Source organism: Rhinolophus ferrumequinum, chromosome 23 (genome assembly GCF_004115265.2).
Source record: "Rhinolophus ferrumequinum isolate MPI-CBG mRhiFer1 chromosome 23, mRhiFer1_v1.p, whole genome shotgun sequence".
Classification (NCBI taxonomy): Eukaryota; Metazoa; Chordata; class Mammalia; order Chiroptera; family Rhinolophidae; genus Rhinolophus; species Rhinolophus ferrumequinum.
The window spans coordinates 45,162,803-45,180,578 of NC_046306.1; the positions used below are offsets into that span (position 1 = coordinate 45,162,803).

Genomic DNA, 17,776 nt, shown 5'->3' on the forward strand with positions numbered 1-17,776 from the left:
AAATTTACGTCCTATTACTGCTTTCACTGCATCCCAATAATTTTGATAGGATGTATTTTCATTCTCATTTCTCATTTATTCTACGTAATCTTTTGATCACTTCTCTTATTTCTTCTTTGACCTAGTCGTTCTTTAAAAGTATTTTCTGTAATCTCCATATGTTTATGGTTTTTCCTGCTTTCTTTTTGTAGTTGATATCCAATTTCAAAGCCTTGTGATCAGAATATATGCTTGGTATGATTTTAATCTTCTTAAATTTGCTGAGGCTAGTTTTATGTCCCAACATATGGTGTATCCTTTTGAATGTTCCATGTACACTAGTAATGAATGTATAGTTTGGTGTTCTCGGGTGAAGTACTCTATAAATGTCAATTATGTCCATTCTATCTAATGTGTCATTTAAGGCTAATATTTCTTCACGTATTTTCTTTTTGGATGATCTATCCATAGCTGTCAACGACGTATTTAGGTCCCCTACTTTAATTGCATTTTGGTCAACATCTCCCTTTGTGTATTTTAATAGTTGTTTTGTATATTTTGGTGCTCCCTGATTGGGGGCATAAAGATTGATAAGTGTTTAGTTTTCTTGTTGTTTTGTCCTCTTTATCATTATGACATGTCCATCATTGTCTCTGGTTGCCTTTTTAATTCTGACGTCTGTTTCATCTGATATAAGAATGGATACACTCCCTTTCTCTGGATACCATTTGCTTGGAGTTTTAATTTCCACCCTTTCACTTTGAACCTATATTTGTCCTTGTTGCTGAGATATGTCTCTTGGAAGGAGCATATAGTTGGGTTTAGTTTTTTGATCCAATGTGCTACTCTGTGCCTTTTTATTGCTAAGTTCAGTCCATTTATACTTAAGGTGATTATAAATATATGAGGATTTCCTATATCCACTTTGTCTTTTGTTTTCTGGTAGGATGGTGTCTCCATTGTTGCCTTTTTGTTGGTGGTCTTTTATTTCAGTGTGGTGGTATTCTATGTTTTTCCTTGCTGTTTCTTCTCACTTTATGTTATGTATTTCAGTTCTGGAATTTTTCTTTTGTGTGTGTGTGGTTACCATTATGTTTATGTAAAAGAAAGTTTCATATATACAGTATGCCTTTTATTTCAGCATATTTCTTATCTCCATTCCCCTTTGCAGATTCAAACCTTTACTCTCTCCACTTTTATGTTTTCGTTGTCACAAGTTATCCCTACTTAATTTGTCAGTTGATTTCTTTTTTTTTTTTTTTTTGGTTTGATTTGTCAATTTTTTTTAATTTTTATTATTTTTTAAATTTATTGGGGTGACAATTGTTAGTAAAATTACATAGATTTCAGGTGTGCAATTCTGTATCACATCATCTATAAATTACATTGTGTGTTCACCACCCAGAGTCAGTTCTCCTTCCATCACCATATAATTGATCCCCCTTACCGTCATCTCCCACCCCCCAACCCCCTAACCCTCTGGTAACCACTAAATTACGTTCCCCAGATTAATTTTCAAACCCCGTGGCCATCCTGTGGTCACCGACTGCCCTCCAATCCCCTCCCCCTCCCCCCTACCCCCACCCCCCACCCATCTAGCTACCCTCAGTTTTTCCTCTTTTTCAGTAGTAATTTGTCTTTTTCTTCTCTTTTTCCTTCAAAAATATCTTTAAGTTCTTTACCCTTCATATTATGTTTAAGTGTATAGTGCCCTATTTTGTGTAGGGGTTGCCATTTTGTTTTGTATAATGTTGCTTATGGTTTTGTATGCTTTTGTTTTGTGTGTGTCAGGTTGGATAGCCTCCTTCAATATTTCCTGTAATGCAGGTTGTATATTAGAAAATTCCCTCAGCTTCTGTATGTGTGGAAAGGTCTTTATTTCTCCTTCATATCTAAGGCTGTCTTTGCTGGATATATCATTCTTGGCTCATAATTTCTTCCTTTCAATAGTTTGAACATTTGATTCTACTCTCTCCTGGCTTGTAGAATTTATTCTGAAAAGTTTGATGATAATCTAATAGGCTTTCCTTTATAGGTCACTGCTTCCTGCTGCTTCCCCAAGCTGACAGCCTTGAGAATATTTTCTTTGTCATCAATTTTTGACAGCTTTAATACAATGTGCCTTGGCGAAGGCCTGTTGGGATTAAGGTCATTAGGTGTTCTATTTGCTTCTTTGATTCCATGATCCAGTTCCTTCCACAAGTTTGGGAAGTTCTTGTTGACTATTTGAATATACTCTCTGTTCACTTCTTCTCTTCTCTTTCTGGTTTGTCCATTATTCTTATGTTGCTCTTTCTAATGGAGTCAGAAAGTTCTTGTACACTTCTTTCATGTCTTTTAAGTCTCAAGTCTCTCTCTTATTCCATCTGTGTCATTTCCAAATTTCTATCCTCAATATCACTGATTCTTTCCTCCATCCGATCAGCTCTGTTACCTGCGCTGGCCATTTCATTCTTCATTTCTTTAATTGAATTTTTAATCTCCAGAATTTTTTTTGATTATTTTTTAAAGTTTTTATCTCTTTGGCAAAATATTCATTTTGTTCTTTGGTTGTGTTTCTGAGTTCATTAAATTTCCTGTCTTGTTTTCTTGCATCTCGTTGAGCTTTATCAGAACAGCAATCTTGAATTCTCTGTCATTTAAGTCACATATTTCCATGTCATTAAGTTCATTTGCTGGAGACTTTTCATTTTCTTTCTGAGCTATTTTGTTATCTTGGTTATTCATGGCAATTAATGATTTATTATTTTTCTTCCTGGGCATCTACAGGAGTGGTTCTGCAGCAGGTTGATATGAAGAGGTCTTTCTTTTGCTTTCTAGTATGTTGCTCAAATGTTTTATTTTCTCTCAAGCTGCAGCTTTTAATTTTCTCTCATGCTGTATTTTATTTTATCTTGTGCTGTTCTGGCTTCTCATGTAATGGAAGGTGAGCTTCTCCTCTGTGAGCAGTTCACCTGGGTCTCAGGGCACCACTTCCATTGGAGGATGTGGAAGGTGATACAATTCTGAGCTTCTGGAATCCCAGTGCTGCCCTTGCAGCCTGATGCCAGAGCCTGTGTGTTTCAGTGGCTATGGTTGCCCCTGCAGCGATCTGCCCAGAAAAGTAGGGGTGGTGTGGGCTCTGAAATGCAGCTGGTGTGTTTGTGGATCTGAGCAATGCCAACTACCCACTCATAGCTGTCTCCTCCCCTACTGCTCTTTCCCCATTGGCAGAATTAGTCATGCCCTGTGCATCTCTGGCTGTGGGAATGTAGCTCCAGCTCTCAGGGCTGTACGTATTCCGTTCTTTACAGTGACACTACTACCAGTTTTTCTGCTGCCTGCTTCTAACATTGGGAGGGTGGGGATAGGGTGACCTCTGGGAAAGGGGGGAATCAGGCAGGCTCCATGTCTTTGTTTTCTGCCCAGTAGTGAGGGCTTAAACTACAGTGCCCATTTTTTTGTATTCAGTCTTTCCTCCAACATCTCTGCCTTGAACACTTGGTTCAGCCGTATTATATGCTGATCCCTTAGGAAAGACTGTGGGCCACTGGAAGTGCACCTGCAGACTTAATTCCTCCTTCTTCTGAAACTGCAGTGAGCTTCAGACTGCATCCTGTGACCTGCAGCCCAGGTCACTGCCCTTCCCCTTCCCTCCTCCCCTGTGCACCCATTTGCCCACCTTTTGGTGATTCGATATGCAGATCTCTCAGACATGCTTAGTATTGCTTAAGTTATCTTTTTTTAGGAACCCTCACACACTGTTGGTGGGAATGCATATTGGTGTAGCTGCTGTGGAAAGCAGTGTGGAGGTGCCTTAAAAAATTACTAATAGATGTCATCAAATGGAGGAGTGAGGTGAGCCTCTGTACATATCCCCTGGAATTTACAACAAATTGAACAGCTGCAACTCAACAAAGGACTCCCTGCACAGCAGACAGGCAAGACGAAGAAGGTCTCTACTGAATGCACCTAAAGGTGGGCAAATTGCACAAGTGGGAGGAGGAAAGGGAGAAGTGCTGAGACGGAGCCGCACAGGAGCAGGATGCAGACCTAGCTCACTACTCTGAGCTCGCTGCACCCTGGAACTACTGCAGCTGTGGAAAAGGGAAGAACTCGGATTACTAGGGCTCTGCTTATGGCCCACAGGGCTGAGGGGACAGTATATAACATGGCTGAACCCAATGCTCACAGCAGAGACCTCAGAGCAATGACTAAGGGAAGCAGGCTGAAAACGGAGGTTTAAGACCTCACTGCTGCAGAGAACGGAAGCCTTAGGCACTGAGACTAGCCGTCCCCTCCTTACGTTCCCAGAGCTCGCCCCGCCCCCACCTGCCCAGTGCTAGAAGTGGAACAGTAGCAATGTCAGATCAAAAGAACAGAATATTTGCAGTTCTGAGAACTGTGGACCGCAGACACAGATTAGCAGCCCAATTAGTTCCAGCTAAGGGGAGGGAGCTGTGGAAGCGGGACTGGCTGTGGTAGTGGTCGCTGCCATTGCTCTAGGCCACCTCTCAAACCTCAACAGGACCCTGTCCTCACCTGTCTGGGCGGATCCCTGCAGGAGTAAACAGAACTGCTGAAACACACAGGCTCTGAATCTGGTGCAGGAAGACCTTTGGACCTCTAGTGCAGGAAGCTCTCCACATCCCCACATGGATGCTATGCCCTATGACTGAGGCGAACTGTTAACAGATGAGAAGCTCGCCTACCAGCGAATGCCCACCATTGTGTGAGAAGCTGGAATAGTGCAGAGAAAACATAGCAGTACAGTGTGAGAGAGAATAAAAAGGCTGCAGTCTGTGAGAAAATAAAACAGTCTACCAACAAGTACTGGAAAACAAAAGAAAGACCACTTCCTATCAACCTGTTGCAGAACCCACTCCTGTAGATGTCTAGGAAGAGACATAATAAATCATTAATTGCCATGAATAACCAAGGCAACAACACAGTTCAGAAAGGAAATAAAAAGTCTCCAGAAAATGAACTTAGAGATGTGGAAATATGTGACTTAAAAGACAGAGAATTCAAGATTGCAGTTTTGGAAAAACTCAAGGTAATGCAAGAAAACACAGAAAGGCAGTTTAATGAACTCAGAAACACAATCAAAGAACAACAGGAACATTTTACCAAAGAAATTGAAATCTTTAAAAAGAACCAAATAGAATTACTGGAGATTAAGAACTCAATAGAAGAAATGAAGAATGAAATAGCCAGCTTAGTTAGTAGAGTTGACTAGATGGAGGAAAGAATCAGTGACATTGAAGATGGAAACCTGGAAATTACACAAATGGAAGAAGAAAGAGACTTGAGACTTAAAAGAAATGAAAGAATTCTACAAGAACTTTCTGACTCCATCAGAAAGAGCAATATAAGAATAATGAGTATACCAGAAAGACAAGAAAGAGAGAAGGGAACAGAGAGGATATTCAAACAAATAGTTGATGAGAACTTCCCAAACGTGTGGAAAGACCTGGATCCTCGAATCCAAGAAGCAAATAGAACACCTAACTACCTCAACCCCAACAGGCCTTCTCCAAGTTACATTGTATTGAATAACCAAATTCAAAAATCAACGACAAAGAAAGAATCCTCAAAGCAGCCAGGGAAAAGAAGACGGTAACCTACAAAGGAAAGCCCATTAGATTATCATCAGATTTTTCAGCAGAAACTCTACAAGCCAGGAAGGAGTGGAACCAAATATTCAAACTATTGAAAGAGAGAAATTATGAGCCAAGAATAATATACCGAGCAAAGATATCCTTTAGACATGAAGGAGGAATAAAGACCTTTCCAGACATACAGAAGTTGAGGGAATTTTCTAATACACGACCTGCACTATAAGAAATACTAAAGGAGGCTATTCGACCACCATCAACAGGGACAATTTGTGGCAACCAAAACATAAAAATGGGGAGAGTAAAGGCCTGAACCGGAATATGGCAATGGAGAAAGTAAGCATGCTAAAGAAAATGGAATACTCTAAATATCAAACTTTCTTTTACATAAACTTAAGGGTAACCACTCAAAAAAAATCCAGAACTGAAATATATACTGTAATAAAAGAAGAAACAGAGGGAAATATTATCGAATACCACCACACAGAAAAAATAAACAACAACAAAAAGGGAAAGAAACAATGGAAGAAACAATGGAGACACAATCTTAACAGAAAACTAAAGATAGAATGATAGGAAATCCTCACATATCAATAATCACCCTAAATGTAAATGGACTGAACTCACAAATAAAAGGGCACAGAGTAGCAGATTGGATCCAAGAGACACATCTCAGCTACAAGGACAAGCACAGACTCAAAGTGAAAATGTGGAAACTGACACTCCAAGCAAATAGTATTCAGAAAAAAATCAGCTGTAGCTATACTGATATCAGATGAAACAGACTTCAGGGTGAAAAAGGTAACAAGAGACAAAGATGGACTTCAATAACCAAATTCAATAACCTAGAAGAAATGGAAAACTTCTTAGAAATATATAGCTTTCCTAGGCTGAACCATGAAGAACTGGACAATCTAAACAGACCGATCACCAGTAACAAAATTGAATCAGTGATCCAAAACCTTCCCAAGAGCTAAATTCCGGGACCAGATGGCTTCACTAGGAATTCTACCAAACCTTCAAAGAGGATCTAATACCAATCCTGCTCAAATTCTTCCAAAACATTGAAGAAGAGACAGTATACCCTAACTCATTTTATGTGGCCAACATCACCCTGATACCCAAACCTGGTATGGACAACACAAAAAAAGAAAACTACAGACTAATATCTCTGATGAATACAGATGCAAAAATCCTAATAAAATTCTAGCAAATCGAATGCAACAATACATTAAAAAGATTATTCATCATGACTAAGAGGGGTTCATTCCTGTGGCACAAGGATGGTTCAACATCCACAAATCCATCAATGTGATACATCACATAAACAAAATAAAGGACAAAAATCACATGATTATATTAATTGATGCAGAAAAAGCATTTGACAAGATACAACATCATTTGTGATTAAAACACTTAATAAAATAGATGTAGAAGGAAAATACCTCAATGTAATAAAGGCCATATATGAGAAACCCTCAGCTAATCTCATAATTAATAGTGAAAAACTGAAGCCCTTTGCTCTATGTTCAGGAACAGGACAGGGCTGTCCCCTATCACCTCTGCTTTTCAACACAGTGTTGGGAGACCTCGCCAGAGCTATCAGGCAAGAGGAAGAAAGAAAACACATCCAAATTGGGAATGAAGAAGTTAAATTGTCACTCTTTGCAGATGACATGATGCTATATATACAAAACCCTGAAGACTCCACCAAAAAGCTATTAGAAACAATCAACGAATACAGTAAAGTTGCCGGCTACAAAATCAATGTACAAAAGTGCATTGCATTCCTATATACTAACAATGAAATCTCAGAAAAAGAAATAAAAAAAACAATTCCTTTTGTAATGGCAGCAAAAAGTATAAAATACCTAGGAATAAACTTAACCAAGGATGTGAAAAACCTATATGCTGAAAACTGTAAGACAGCTTTAAAAGAAATTGAAGAAGACACCAAGAGATGGAAAGACATTCCGTGCTCAGATTGGAAGTATCAACATAGTTAAAATGGCCATATTACCCAAAGCAATATACAGATTTAATGTAATCCCCATCAAAATCCCAATGGCATTTTTAAAGAAACAGAACAAAAAATCATCATATTTGTTTGGAATCACAAGAGACCCCGAACAGCCAAAGCAATCTTAAGAAAAAAGAACAATGCTGGAGGTATCACACTTCCTGACTTTAGCTTGTACTACAGGGCAACAATAATCAAATCAGCATGGTATTGGCAGAAAAACAGACACATAGACCAATGGAATAGAATTGAGAACCCAGAAATAAAACCACATAAATATGGACAGACAATTTTTGACAAAGAAGCCAAAAACATACCATGGAGAAAAGACAGCCTCTTCAATAAATGGTGCTGGTAGAATTGGAAAGCCACGTGCAAAAGAATGAAACTGGACTGCTATCTGTCACCATGTACCAAGTTAATTCAAAATGGATCAAAGACTTAAGCATAAGACTTGAAACAATAAACTGCATAGAAGAAAACATAGGTACTAAACTTATGGACCTTGGGTTCAAAGAGTGTTTTCTGAATTTGACTCCAAAGACAAGGGAAGTAAAAGCTACAATAAATGAATGGGACTGAAACTCAGAGAGAGAAACAAAAACTCATAGACACAGACAATAGTTTGGTGGTTATCAGAGGGTAAGGGGGAGGGGGCTGGTATATGAGGGTAAGAGGGATCAAACATATGGTGATGGAAGGAGAACTGACTCTGGGTGGTGAACACACAATGGGATTTATAGATGATGTGATACAGAATTGTACACCTGAAATCTATGTAACTTTACTAACAATTGTCATCCCAATAAACTTTAATTAAAAAAAAAAGAACATCAGCATTTTCCTTCATCATGAAAGTCTGAATGCTTTCACTGCTGAGAATAGGAGCAAAGCAAGAATGTTCACTCTCACCACATGTCTTGAACATTGTATTTGAGATTCTAGCTAGTGCAATGAGGCAAACAAACAAAACAAAACAAAAAATGTCCAACCCTCTAAAATCATTCCCCTCAAATCTCTGAAGGGGTAATAAAAATAATTTCCAGGAAGTTGTCTATTATTTTCTGAATTCTTTTTCCTCTGGGTCAGCTGTTCTATTTTTGGTGGCATTGCTCTGTCTCATTCATGGGGTTTTCTTCAAATGTCTATGAAGTCCTCCCTACTTTGTTGATATTTATGAATGAGGCATATATATGTAAGTGCTACATCACAGTTGTGAAACCCTATCTCTCCGAACAGGTTTTAAGTTTTTAAATGGGAAGGCAGACTAGAAGGTCTTGGTAGAGCTATCAGAGGGTTCACAGAAGTAAAGAAGTGTCCTGTGATTTTCCAGCTCAGTCTCCTCGTGTTTTATTTGTGGGTTCTGAAATGGCAGTTCACTCTAGCACATATTTTTTTTTTCTGATGTAGAAAGAACAGCATCACCATTAGAAGATGAGTCTAAAATCAGCATGTCGCAGATAGAAGAGCTGCCAGCAAAGCCAACTGTGTGACCTTGGCCATCTCTCAAGCTTTGGTCTCCTCATGTACAAGGTGGGGCAGTAATAGTACCTGCTGCCAGTATTGATGTGAGGATCAGATGGCACAATATGCATGAAGGACCTTCCACAGAGTATATGCTCCATAAATAAGTGTTTTCCTTCCCCTTTCTTCCTCTGGTGAAGAAAAGGCTCAACCCTTTTGGGCACTATTTCTAAGTGATGACTTCCATGTGCTCTAGGATCCAAAAGGTTTTGTACTGTCAAAGTAAATGAGTAATAATTAGCCTTGCGACATTTCATGAGCATCTTTAACAGCAGGAGGGTTGGTAGGCCTCTTTAGCCCTAAACTTCACTCACTTCATTTTAGAACTTTAAACTCAGTTTTTATATTTTGTAAAACTGCGTTAGTATTTGTGCCTATAATCTCTCTGTTTGAGTTTATTTGTGTGGAAAAGGAAGTGTTTTCGGGGTGTTGGTGTTCCTGTAAGCTGCAGTTTTAGCTACTGGCTGAGAACTGGATGACATAATGGTCAAAAACCAGGGAGGAGGCCCTGGGGGTTTGGGGTACCAGGACCAATTTATCATGCATCCAGAGTGTCCTGAGGGTACCCTCTGAGGAAGGCCCATATATGGTCGGTCATACTGAGTATGGGGTACTGAGTGATGAGCACTCACCTCTGCATTCCTGCAAATCATTCAGAGGACCCCTGCAATCTCCCCCTCATGCCCCAACCCATGGGATATGAGCCACAACTGACCCTTCACTGTGACTAATAGCTCACTCTCTTAGGGCAGAGCAGGGAAAACCATAATTTCTGAGACCTTTCCATAAAGATTCTTGAAATTAGCTACTGTGTTTCTCCCAAAATAAGACCTAGCCAGACAATCAGCTCTAATGTGTCTTTTGGAGCAAAAATTAATATAAGACCCAGTCTTATTTTTCTATAATATAAGACTGGATCTTTAATATAATATAATATAATATAATATAATATAATATAATATAATATAATATAATATAAATATAAACAGGATTTTATATTAATTTTTGCTCCAAAAGATGCATTAGAACTGATGGTCTGGCTAGGTCTTATTTTCGGGGAAACACGGTACAGAACCCCATCACACTAATGCCACAACCTGCAAGGCAAACATATGCTCTTGCAAATATGTGTCAATGTGTCAAATGGGCAAACCTCTGTGGATCAGGGAAGTGTCCATTATAAATGCAGAGACGAACCTCTCCAGGTAGAGTGATAAGGGGACAGATAAGAGGCAGGCTACCCAGTAAATCGGTACTCCAGTGATAAGGGCCCTGCTATTAACGAGGGCAATGGCTTTCTGAAAACTGCCCCAGTTTTCAGGAAACAGTATCAAATTGCTATAGACCAAGTGAAACTATAGAATTTCCAAAGAAGTTAAAATCACTTTTGTTTTCTTTTATCTGAAGTAAGTATCTGCTGTTTTTTGTTTCAGTCATAATATAACCATGGCTGTTGTCACTCTGTTCAATGAGATGGTCTTAAAAAATATATGCCAAGTAGTCCAAAATTTTTGCTTTGTGGTAGAATGTTACAATATTGGCACCCAATTTGTTGGCACTTTCCTGTATTATCATCCTAATTAGGCACGTCCACACTGACTTTGGGCTTGACCATATGACTTGCTTTGGCCAATAAGGCAATGACGTGTAACACAAGCAAAGACGTGGAAAGTCCTTGCACACTGAGACTCACATCCTCTTGCTACTCTTGGAATCCCTATCATGGCTTCCATGTGATGAAGTGGACTGCTAGATAATGAGAAACATGTGGTCCAGTCACCTCTGTCACCACAGCTAATGCCCAGCCAACAGTAAAGCAGCAGCTAACACAAACCAGTGAGGGAACCCAGATAAGACCAGCAGAACAAACACTTTTCAGCTGAGACCCACTTAAATTTTTGACCCTGAGAATCTTGAGGTAAACAAAGAGTTGTTTTAAGCCATCAAGTTTTGTTTTGCAGCAAATGCTAACTGATAAATACTTCATTATTTTCTGGAATGGAAAAAAGAGTAAACTTTAGAACAGTTACTGCATGTAAGATTACACTTCCAACCAGTCATTAGTTTTTTGTTTTTGATTTGCAGAAAAATAGAATAAAGAGTATCATAGCTATACCATACGAATGCTGCTGAGAAATTTTTTAATTTTTTTTTACAGAATTCCTAAAGGACCAAATCATCCACTTTGGGTGACCCCTTGATGTCCCTCACGAGTGTAAAAACACCACAACTGTGTCTTGATTTCTTCTCAGAGCCTGAGGGGAGGGAACAATTTCTTGGTCTGGGTTTGCTACCTGGATATCAAGTGGAAAGTCTCACTAGATGCCTAAGAAGCAGCTCAACTTTTTTTTTTTAAGTTTTTTAAAAAGATTTTTATTAAAATATAGCTAACATACAATATTATATTAGTTTCAGATGTACATCATAGTTATTCTATAGTACATACCTAGCACTATACAGACTTATTACCACATTATTGATTATATTCCCTATACTAGAGAAGTGATCACCATGATAAGTCAGCAACCATCTGATACTGTACCACGCTATCACAATATTATTGATCTTTTCCTCTCTTTTTACATTTTTCAATTAGAGTTGACATTCCACATTATTTTATAATAGTTTCAAGTGTACAGCACAATGGTTAGACATAGTGGTTAGGAAGTGATCCCTCTGACTAGTACGACCTGGCAATATCCATAGTTAATGCCATATTATTGACTATATTCCCTATACTTTACATACCCATGACTATTTTGTAACCACCAATTTGTATTACTTAATCCCTTCAATTTTTTCACCCTGCACTCTGACCCCTCCCATCTATCTGACCTCATAGATCTACTACCCATCTGACACCATACATAGTTATTACAATATTATTGACCATATTCCTTATGCTATGCCCTACATCCTCATGTCTACTGTGTAACAACCAATTTGTACTTCTTAATCCCTTCCCATTTGCACTCACCTCCAATACCCCTCCCATCTGACAACCATCAAAATGTTCTCTGTATCTATGAGTTTATTTCTGTTTCATTTGTTTGTTTATTATGTTCTTTATATTCCACTTATAAGTGAAATCATATGACATTTGTCTTTCACTGTCTGAGTTATTACACTCAGCACAGTATCCTCTAGGTCCATCCATGTTGTCATGGATGGCAAGATTTCCTTCTTTTCTGTGGCTGAGTAACTTTCCATTGTATACATGTACCAGCTTTTAAACAATTTGCTTCATTAATGTTATTGGGTGTACTTTTTCTGACTAAGGTAAAAATGCCAACATGATCCATCTCATTACTAGTCAGAGGTGACTATAAAATATATAGTAGGTGCCATTATTATGATAAAGATTCCAGTTGTTGTATCATTAAAGGTAGATGGGTTAGCAGAGCTCACCTTCCCAGAAGCCTGTACTACCTCTTAAAGCTTTGAACCAACCAGGTAAAAATATCTGTCACCTCAGCCAACTACCTCCTAGTGAAAATTTAAAGGTTGTTCTCTGAGTTGGTTTTGAATCTTTGTAGAGTTTCAAAAACCACATCTACTGGCTGAGGTCATTCCGTAAAAGTTGTTGAAACAAAATGAATTCAGTAACTGATTGCCAAAAATGTGGATTAAGACGTAATATGAAAAAAAATTGAATTTAAATATTGGTTGTGTTTATTTGCAAGCTCAATCAGCATGCAAGTCTTAAAGAAAAAGAAATAAAATTATTTTGAATTAGTTCATTTTGAAGCCACAGGATGGACGTTGACTGAGAATTAAAAAGATATGCTAATCACCTGTTCATCTCCACTGAGCTTGGCATAACGTACTTATTCAAAGATATGGATATGAAATATATGGATATAATGAGAGGGAGGGGAGAAATGAAGCCCACACAAGTGACAAAGGAATGATGGACTCATTCAGAAATTTTTTACAGTTTCAATCTAGTAATTATTCCAAATATTTTATTGCTGGTGGATATTATATATTGGAGTTGATTTTCCAAAAACTGAAAATCCTCTGCTGGCCAACTTGGCCACTTGAGGGGTTGAAAACATCTTTGCATTGGAGAGATCTGACTCCTTCCTTCCCATGATCTCTAATCAATGGCAAATTTCACTCTTTAATTATTTATTTACCTTTAATGTTATCCTGATTCTCTTTCACCATCCCTTACAATAGGCTCTGCAGCTAGTTTGGTCCTAGCCCAATGCCCCCTCCCTTCTCATCTCTGTCTCTCCTACACCCTGCAGCTAGAATAACTTCCAAAAATACAGATCTGACCATGGCCGTCCTGCCTGAAACTCCTCAGTGGTTCTTCATGCCTAATTAGCCATCAAGGTGTCCATCAGTCTGGACTGCGTGGTGCAGCACAGCAGCACCCTGCATCCAAGTAGAGATAAAGTTGTAGACAGGTGTGGGCTTTCCAGTCTCAGGCTCCTCTCTTCCATAGGTCTCCTTCTTGATTCTATTACCTGTCCATCCTTCCTGTCTTGTAGGCACCTACTTAAAATCCAATTTCCCGCAGAGGGCTGGTAAGGTCCACAGTGATGGGACCCCATGCCCCATTGGTCCTGTCTCCAAGACCTCACCATGATCCATAGGTCTTAGCAATTCTAACCAGTTACTGTTCCCTGCAGATCTAGGTTAGAGGCCTCTGTGTTTTATCTCCTTATGATGTCCCCTTGGATTGGAATTTTCTCACCACCTTCCCACAACCCTTCTTGCCTGACAGTCTAGTTCTCCTCTTCAAGATGCAGTGCATGAGCTCTATCCTCTCCTTTAGATGCTCTCAAAGCAGACTGAGTAGTCTATCATCGTAACTCCTGTGTTATACTGAAATTGCATTTTTGTGTATTTGCTTCCTAAACTTCATGCAGGTAAACAGCATCAATACTTTTGCTTTCAACAAAAATCTCAGACCTTAGAAAACAGTGAACACTTAACAGAGGCTTTTGAATGGAGGCCAGAGCACTCTTCCAACTTTCTCAAAACTCTAGCATGCCAGAGCTCACATCCTTCTCTTTCCCTTCACAGGTGTCATCAGAGGGTGTGAGGTCTCCTCAGACAGCCTCTCCCACTCTAACAACTTCTCTCCACGCCCTGTTTTCAGCTCCATTCATGGGGATTGCTACAACATCACTTTTTCCCCCTTGACTAAGACATCTCTCTCCAGCTGCTTCTGTACCTCATTGAACCTCCAATCCTGATGCTTCATGTCCTTGGCCCATCAATTCCTTATGATTTCACTGGTATTCTACTACCCAGTGTGGGGCCCAGTGGGTGTGGGTCTGATTCTACTCCAAACCTCCTCCTTCTTGCTTTCCCCAGCCTCCCCAATCTCACAGACAGGAAGCCCAGAGTTTGTTCTGTTGAGAGCCTCACTTGATGAACAATAGTTACATGTTGTTGGAGAAAGACATGGAGCCCTGGGCATCACCAAATCTTCACACAGAACCCCACCCCTCCCCCACTACAGCTTGGAGGTTTCTTCAACAGTCTTTTCTAGAATAGTCACCCACATCACTGCTTTGAGTGTCTCCAATCTCTTCCAAACCTCTCCAGGCTCCATGGACGCTTACCTAACATGGGGCCCCTCATTTCCTTCCTCTTTAACCCAGAGCACTTCAATTCATTAACCTTCTTTCCACCATTCCCTTCTTTCTCAGACAAGCAGTAGGCTGACTTCTTGTGAAAGGCCAGAACTTCTGCATACATGCTTGGACATATGTCTCTGCCTTTCCCGGACAGCTCCCCAGCCTTGATCCTGCATTCTCTGCCCTGAACATTTCCCGTAACCTACAAAATATTCCCACCTACCTTAGCCAAAAACAAACTTCCATTCCCTTTGACATACATTTCCTTCTGAAGGTCCTTCCCCTCCAAACTGTCTGAAAATCTGGACCTTCTCTCCCTGCCACTCACATCCTGGAGGAATATCCTCCACCCTCATAGCATTGAAATTACGTCCCAAGCTTGGGTGCCCACCTCTTAATTGACAAATGTATGACTTTTGTTCAGACCTGTACAGCTAGCTCACTCTCTCTCTCCCACTTGAGGGGCTGCATTGGAGGGGAAGGGATGAGCTGTACATCCGGAGGCTGCTGTGCCATGCTACACCATGTCCAATGTGCACTTTTCTGAGAATGTAATCCAACGTCCTTACATGCTATCTAGTTTACTGAAGGAGGGACTTCTGTAATAATTCAACTCATCTTCTCTTTAGGTGATTGATTTCTACTATTTCTTCCAGCAGGTTTACTCATACCAATGATCCCTTTGGAATGCCAAATTAAGGAAAACACACATATGTGGCATCAAAAAGACGTCCCAAATTGTCCCAACACACGCATTTCTAGCCTTGTGTGGCCCTAGGACCACATGCCCCTCTTTCACCTTGCTCACTTTTGCCAGTGACCCCTCTCTGCTGTGTGTGGGGTGTTATTGGGAGTCTGCAAGTGACCTGCCAGCACTGGCAACCTTTAAATACATCTGTAGTCCCATACTGATAGCTGTTACCTTGGGTCATCTCTGATCAGAATCCTTGCTGAAGCCCTCATTGGGTCTTGCTCATCTAGTCTCTCCACTCCTTCCACCTTCCACAAATATTCGAGTTAAGAGGTGTCAAAAACACTTCAGTCTCTGCATTTTTACACACTAGTTTAATTCCCTAACTTACACTAGGCACTCATGTGTTCTCACCGAATCCCCACACCCCATTTCTGAAGGCCTATGACAAACATATCCTCTGACCTCCAGCTCCTGGAATTCCTCTTCCTCCTCCACGTCATAGGAGAGGGTGTGGATTTTGATGTCATCAGCTGAGAGGTCAATGAACTTTCCATCGCGGTACTCTAGGCTCTCTTTGGTGGGTGACATGTCCTCAATGAAGGTGGTCTCACAACAGTCGGCAGCCACACTGTTCCCCCAGGAGTGCAGCATGCCCTCCGAGTAGAGGATGATGTTGGGATGGTAGTGGGATTCCACCGACTGCTGAAGGGTACTGGGGTCTAGCAGTTGCTGGATTGGCTCATTCCTGCTGCTGTCCATGGTGGCTGATGCTGCGCTGCCCACCACCTGGCAGCTCTGGTACTGGGGTGCTGGGTAAACAGACACAAGGCCATCTCTGCTCTCAGCCATGAAGTTTCTGGTGTTAATTAAACCATTCCTCTTGCCAGCATTGCTGATTTTACTGTGCACCAGTACACTCTTCTGTTCAATTATGCCATCCATGGTGCTTTCCCTCACCAACCGGATGTCAGGCTGGAAGGTGTCACACTTCCAGGGGCTCCAGGGTCCTCCAGGGCTCCAGGGGCTCCACAGGCTCCAGGGTCACACTTGTCGCAGGAAACCCATGTCTCCTGGAGGAGAAGGAACAGAGATGAGAAAAGAAAATCACACCTGAAAAAGAGCTAATCACCCAGACCCTTGTTGTTTCTGGTGTACTCGTCCACCAATCTGCACAATAGCTAGGAGAGTTGGATGATACACCAGTCCTACCTATAGTGCCAATTTTGAAAAGTCTCTATCAGAGCAGCCAGATGAAGTAAACCAGAAACTAATTATTTGCATGTCTACAAAGTCTCTGTTTCCAAATGAAGAAGATTCTGCAGGAATTGGAACCACTGCAGCTCCAGAGAAACCTATGATTGCTACTAGAAATCCTGAAACTCATGGGTAAAGCCAATCACATTAGCATCAGAACAGTCCACAGGGAAAATAAGGCTGTAAATCTGTAATGGGGATGGACTCTTCCCAGGTCTATGGCTATTCATTCATGCAAAAACACACATCCAAGAAAGAAAGGGTTTAGAATAATATCTTACACAGATTTAGAAGGTAAATGACAAGACCCATACCATTAGCACTGCATAGGAAATACTCACATGCACATTCTGCTGTAGGTACTAGAATTAGCTCAACACTCACATATGCCTACTGACCTTCCAGCATAATCCCCGGAATCAGACTAGAAATTTCCCTGCCTCAATAGTGCCCAACTTAGAGAAACATCTACATATATGGGATACAGTTAAGTCCTCTAAATTGTTTCTCCCTAGGGTTCCTTTCTAGGGTTTCGAATGTTAAAAGAAATAAAAAAGAAAAAAATGATATCCAAGCTTAAGATTTTTAGAGATAAAGAATAAATTTCCTCAAGCTTTCCCTCTTTGCAAATTAATAACTGTTACGTAGGAAAATATTCTGTCTCAGGGACTTCAGATGTTCTGGCTTTCTATGAGATTTAAGAATTTTCTTACATTGTAACTGCTTTATTTGGTGATAGCTAACAACAGGAATCTACAATTTTAGACTGACCAAAGGCGGGGACATAGGACACATTTGTGACTAACTGGAAAATCGTATTTTAACACAGTTGACAAATGACTAGTCAAACTACTGAGAAATTAGTGGGTATTATTAATGTTACACTGTGTGAAATGTAAGAAAGGTCAAAAATCATGCTGCCACTTCTGCTTATGTGGCACTAAGAAGTATTTAGCTCTGGAGGCACATTCACAGACTGAGAACTAAAACCATTAATTAAAATATTTGAACAAGATCTTGTGAGTACCTGCAACATGCAAGGCACAATGTGTGGTTGAACATCATCTCTGCATTTGATCATCTTCCAAGCTAGCATAATATTCTTATTGAG

The 17,776-nt window shown here is 40.1% G+C and overlaps 1 protein-coding gene across 5 annotated transcripts in view; it reads right to left on the reverse strand.

The window, feature by feature from the left end:
- Nucleotides 1–17,776, reverse strand: part of SYNDIG1 (synapse differentiation inducing 1) — a 223,959-nt gene that overhangs the window by 102,927 nt on the left and 103,256 nt on the right. For 4 of the 5 annotated variants that reach the window (XM_033095217.1, XM_033095214.1, XM_033095215.1 and 1 more), the window contains exon 2: nt 15,874–16,481. In XM_033095217.1, the coding sequence (XP_032951108.1) occupies nt 15,874–16,353 (480 nt within the window). In that variant the 5' untranslated portion in view covers nt 16,354–16,481. Of the gene's footprint in view, nt 1–15,873; nt 16,482–17,776 lie in introns of those variants that run through there. The other variant, XM_033095216.1, reaches the window with a different exon arrangement.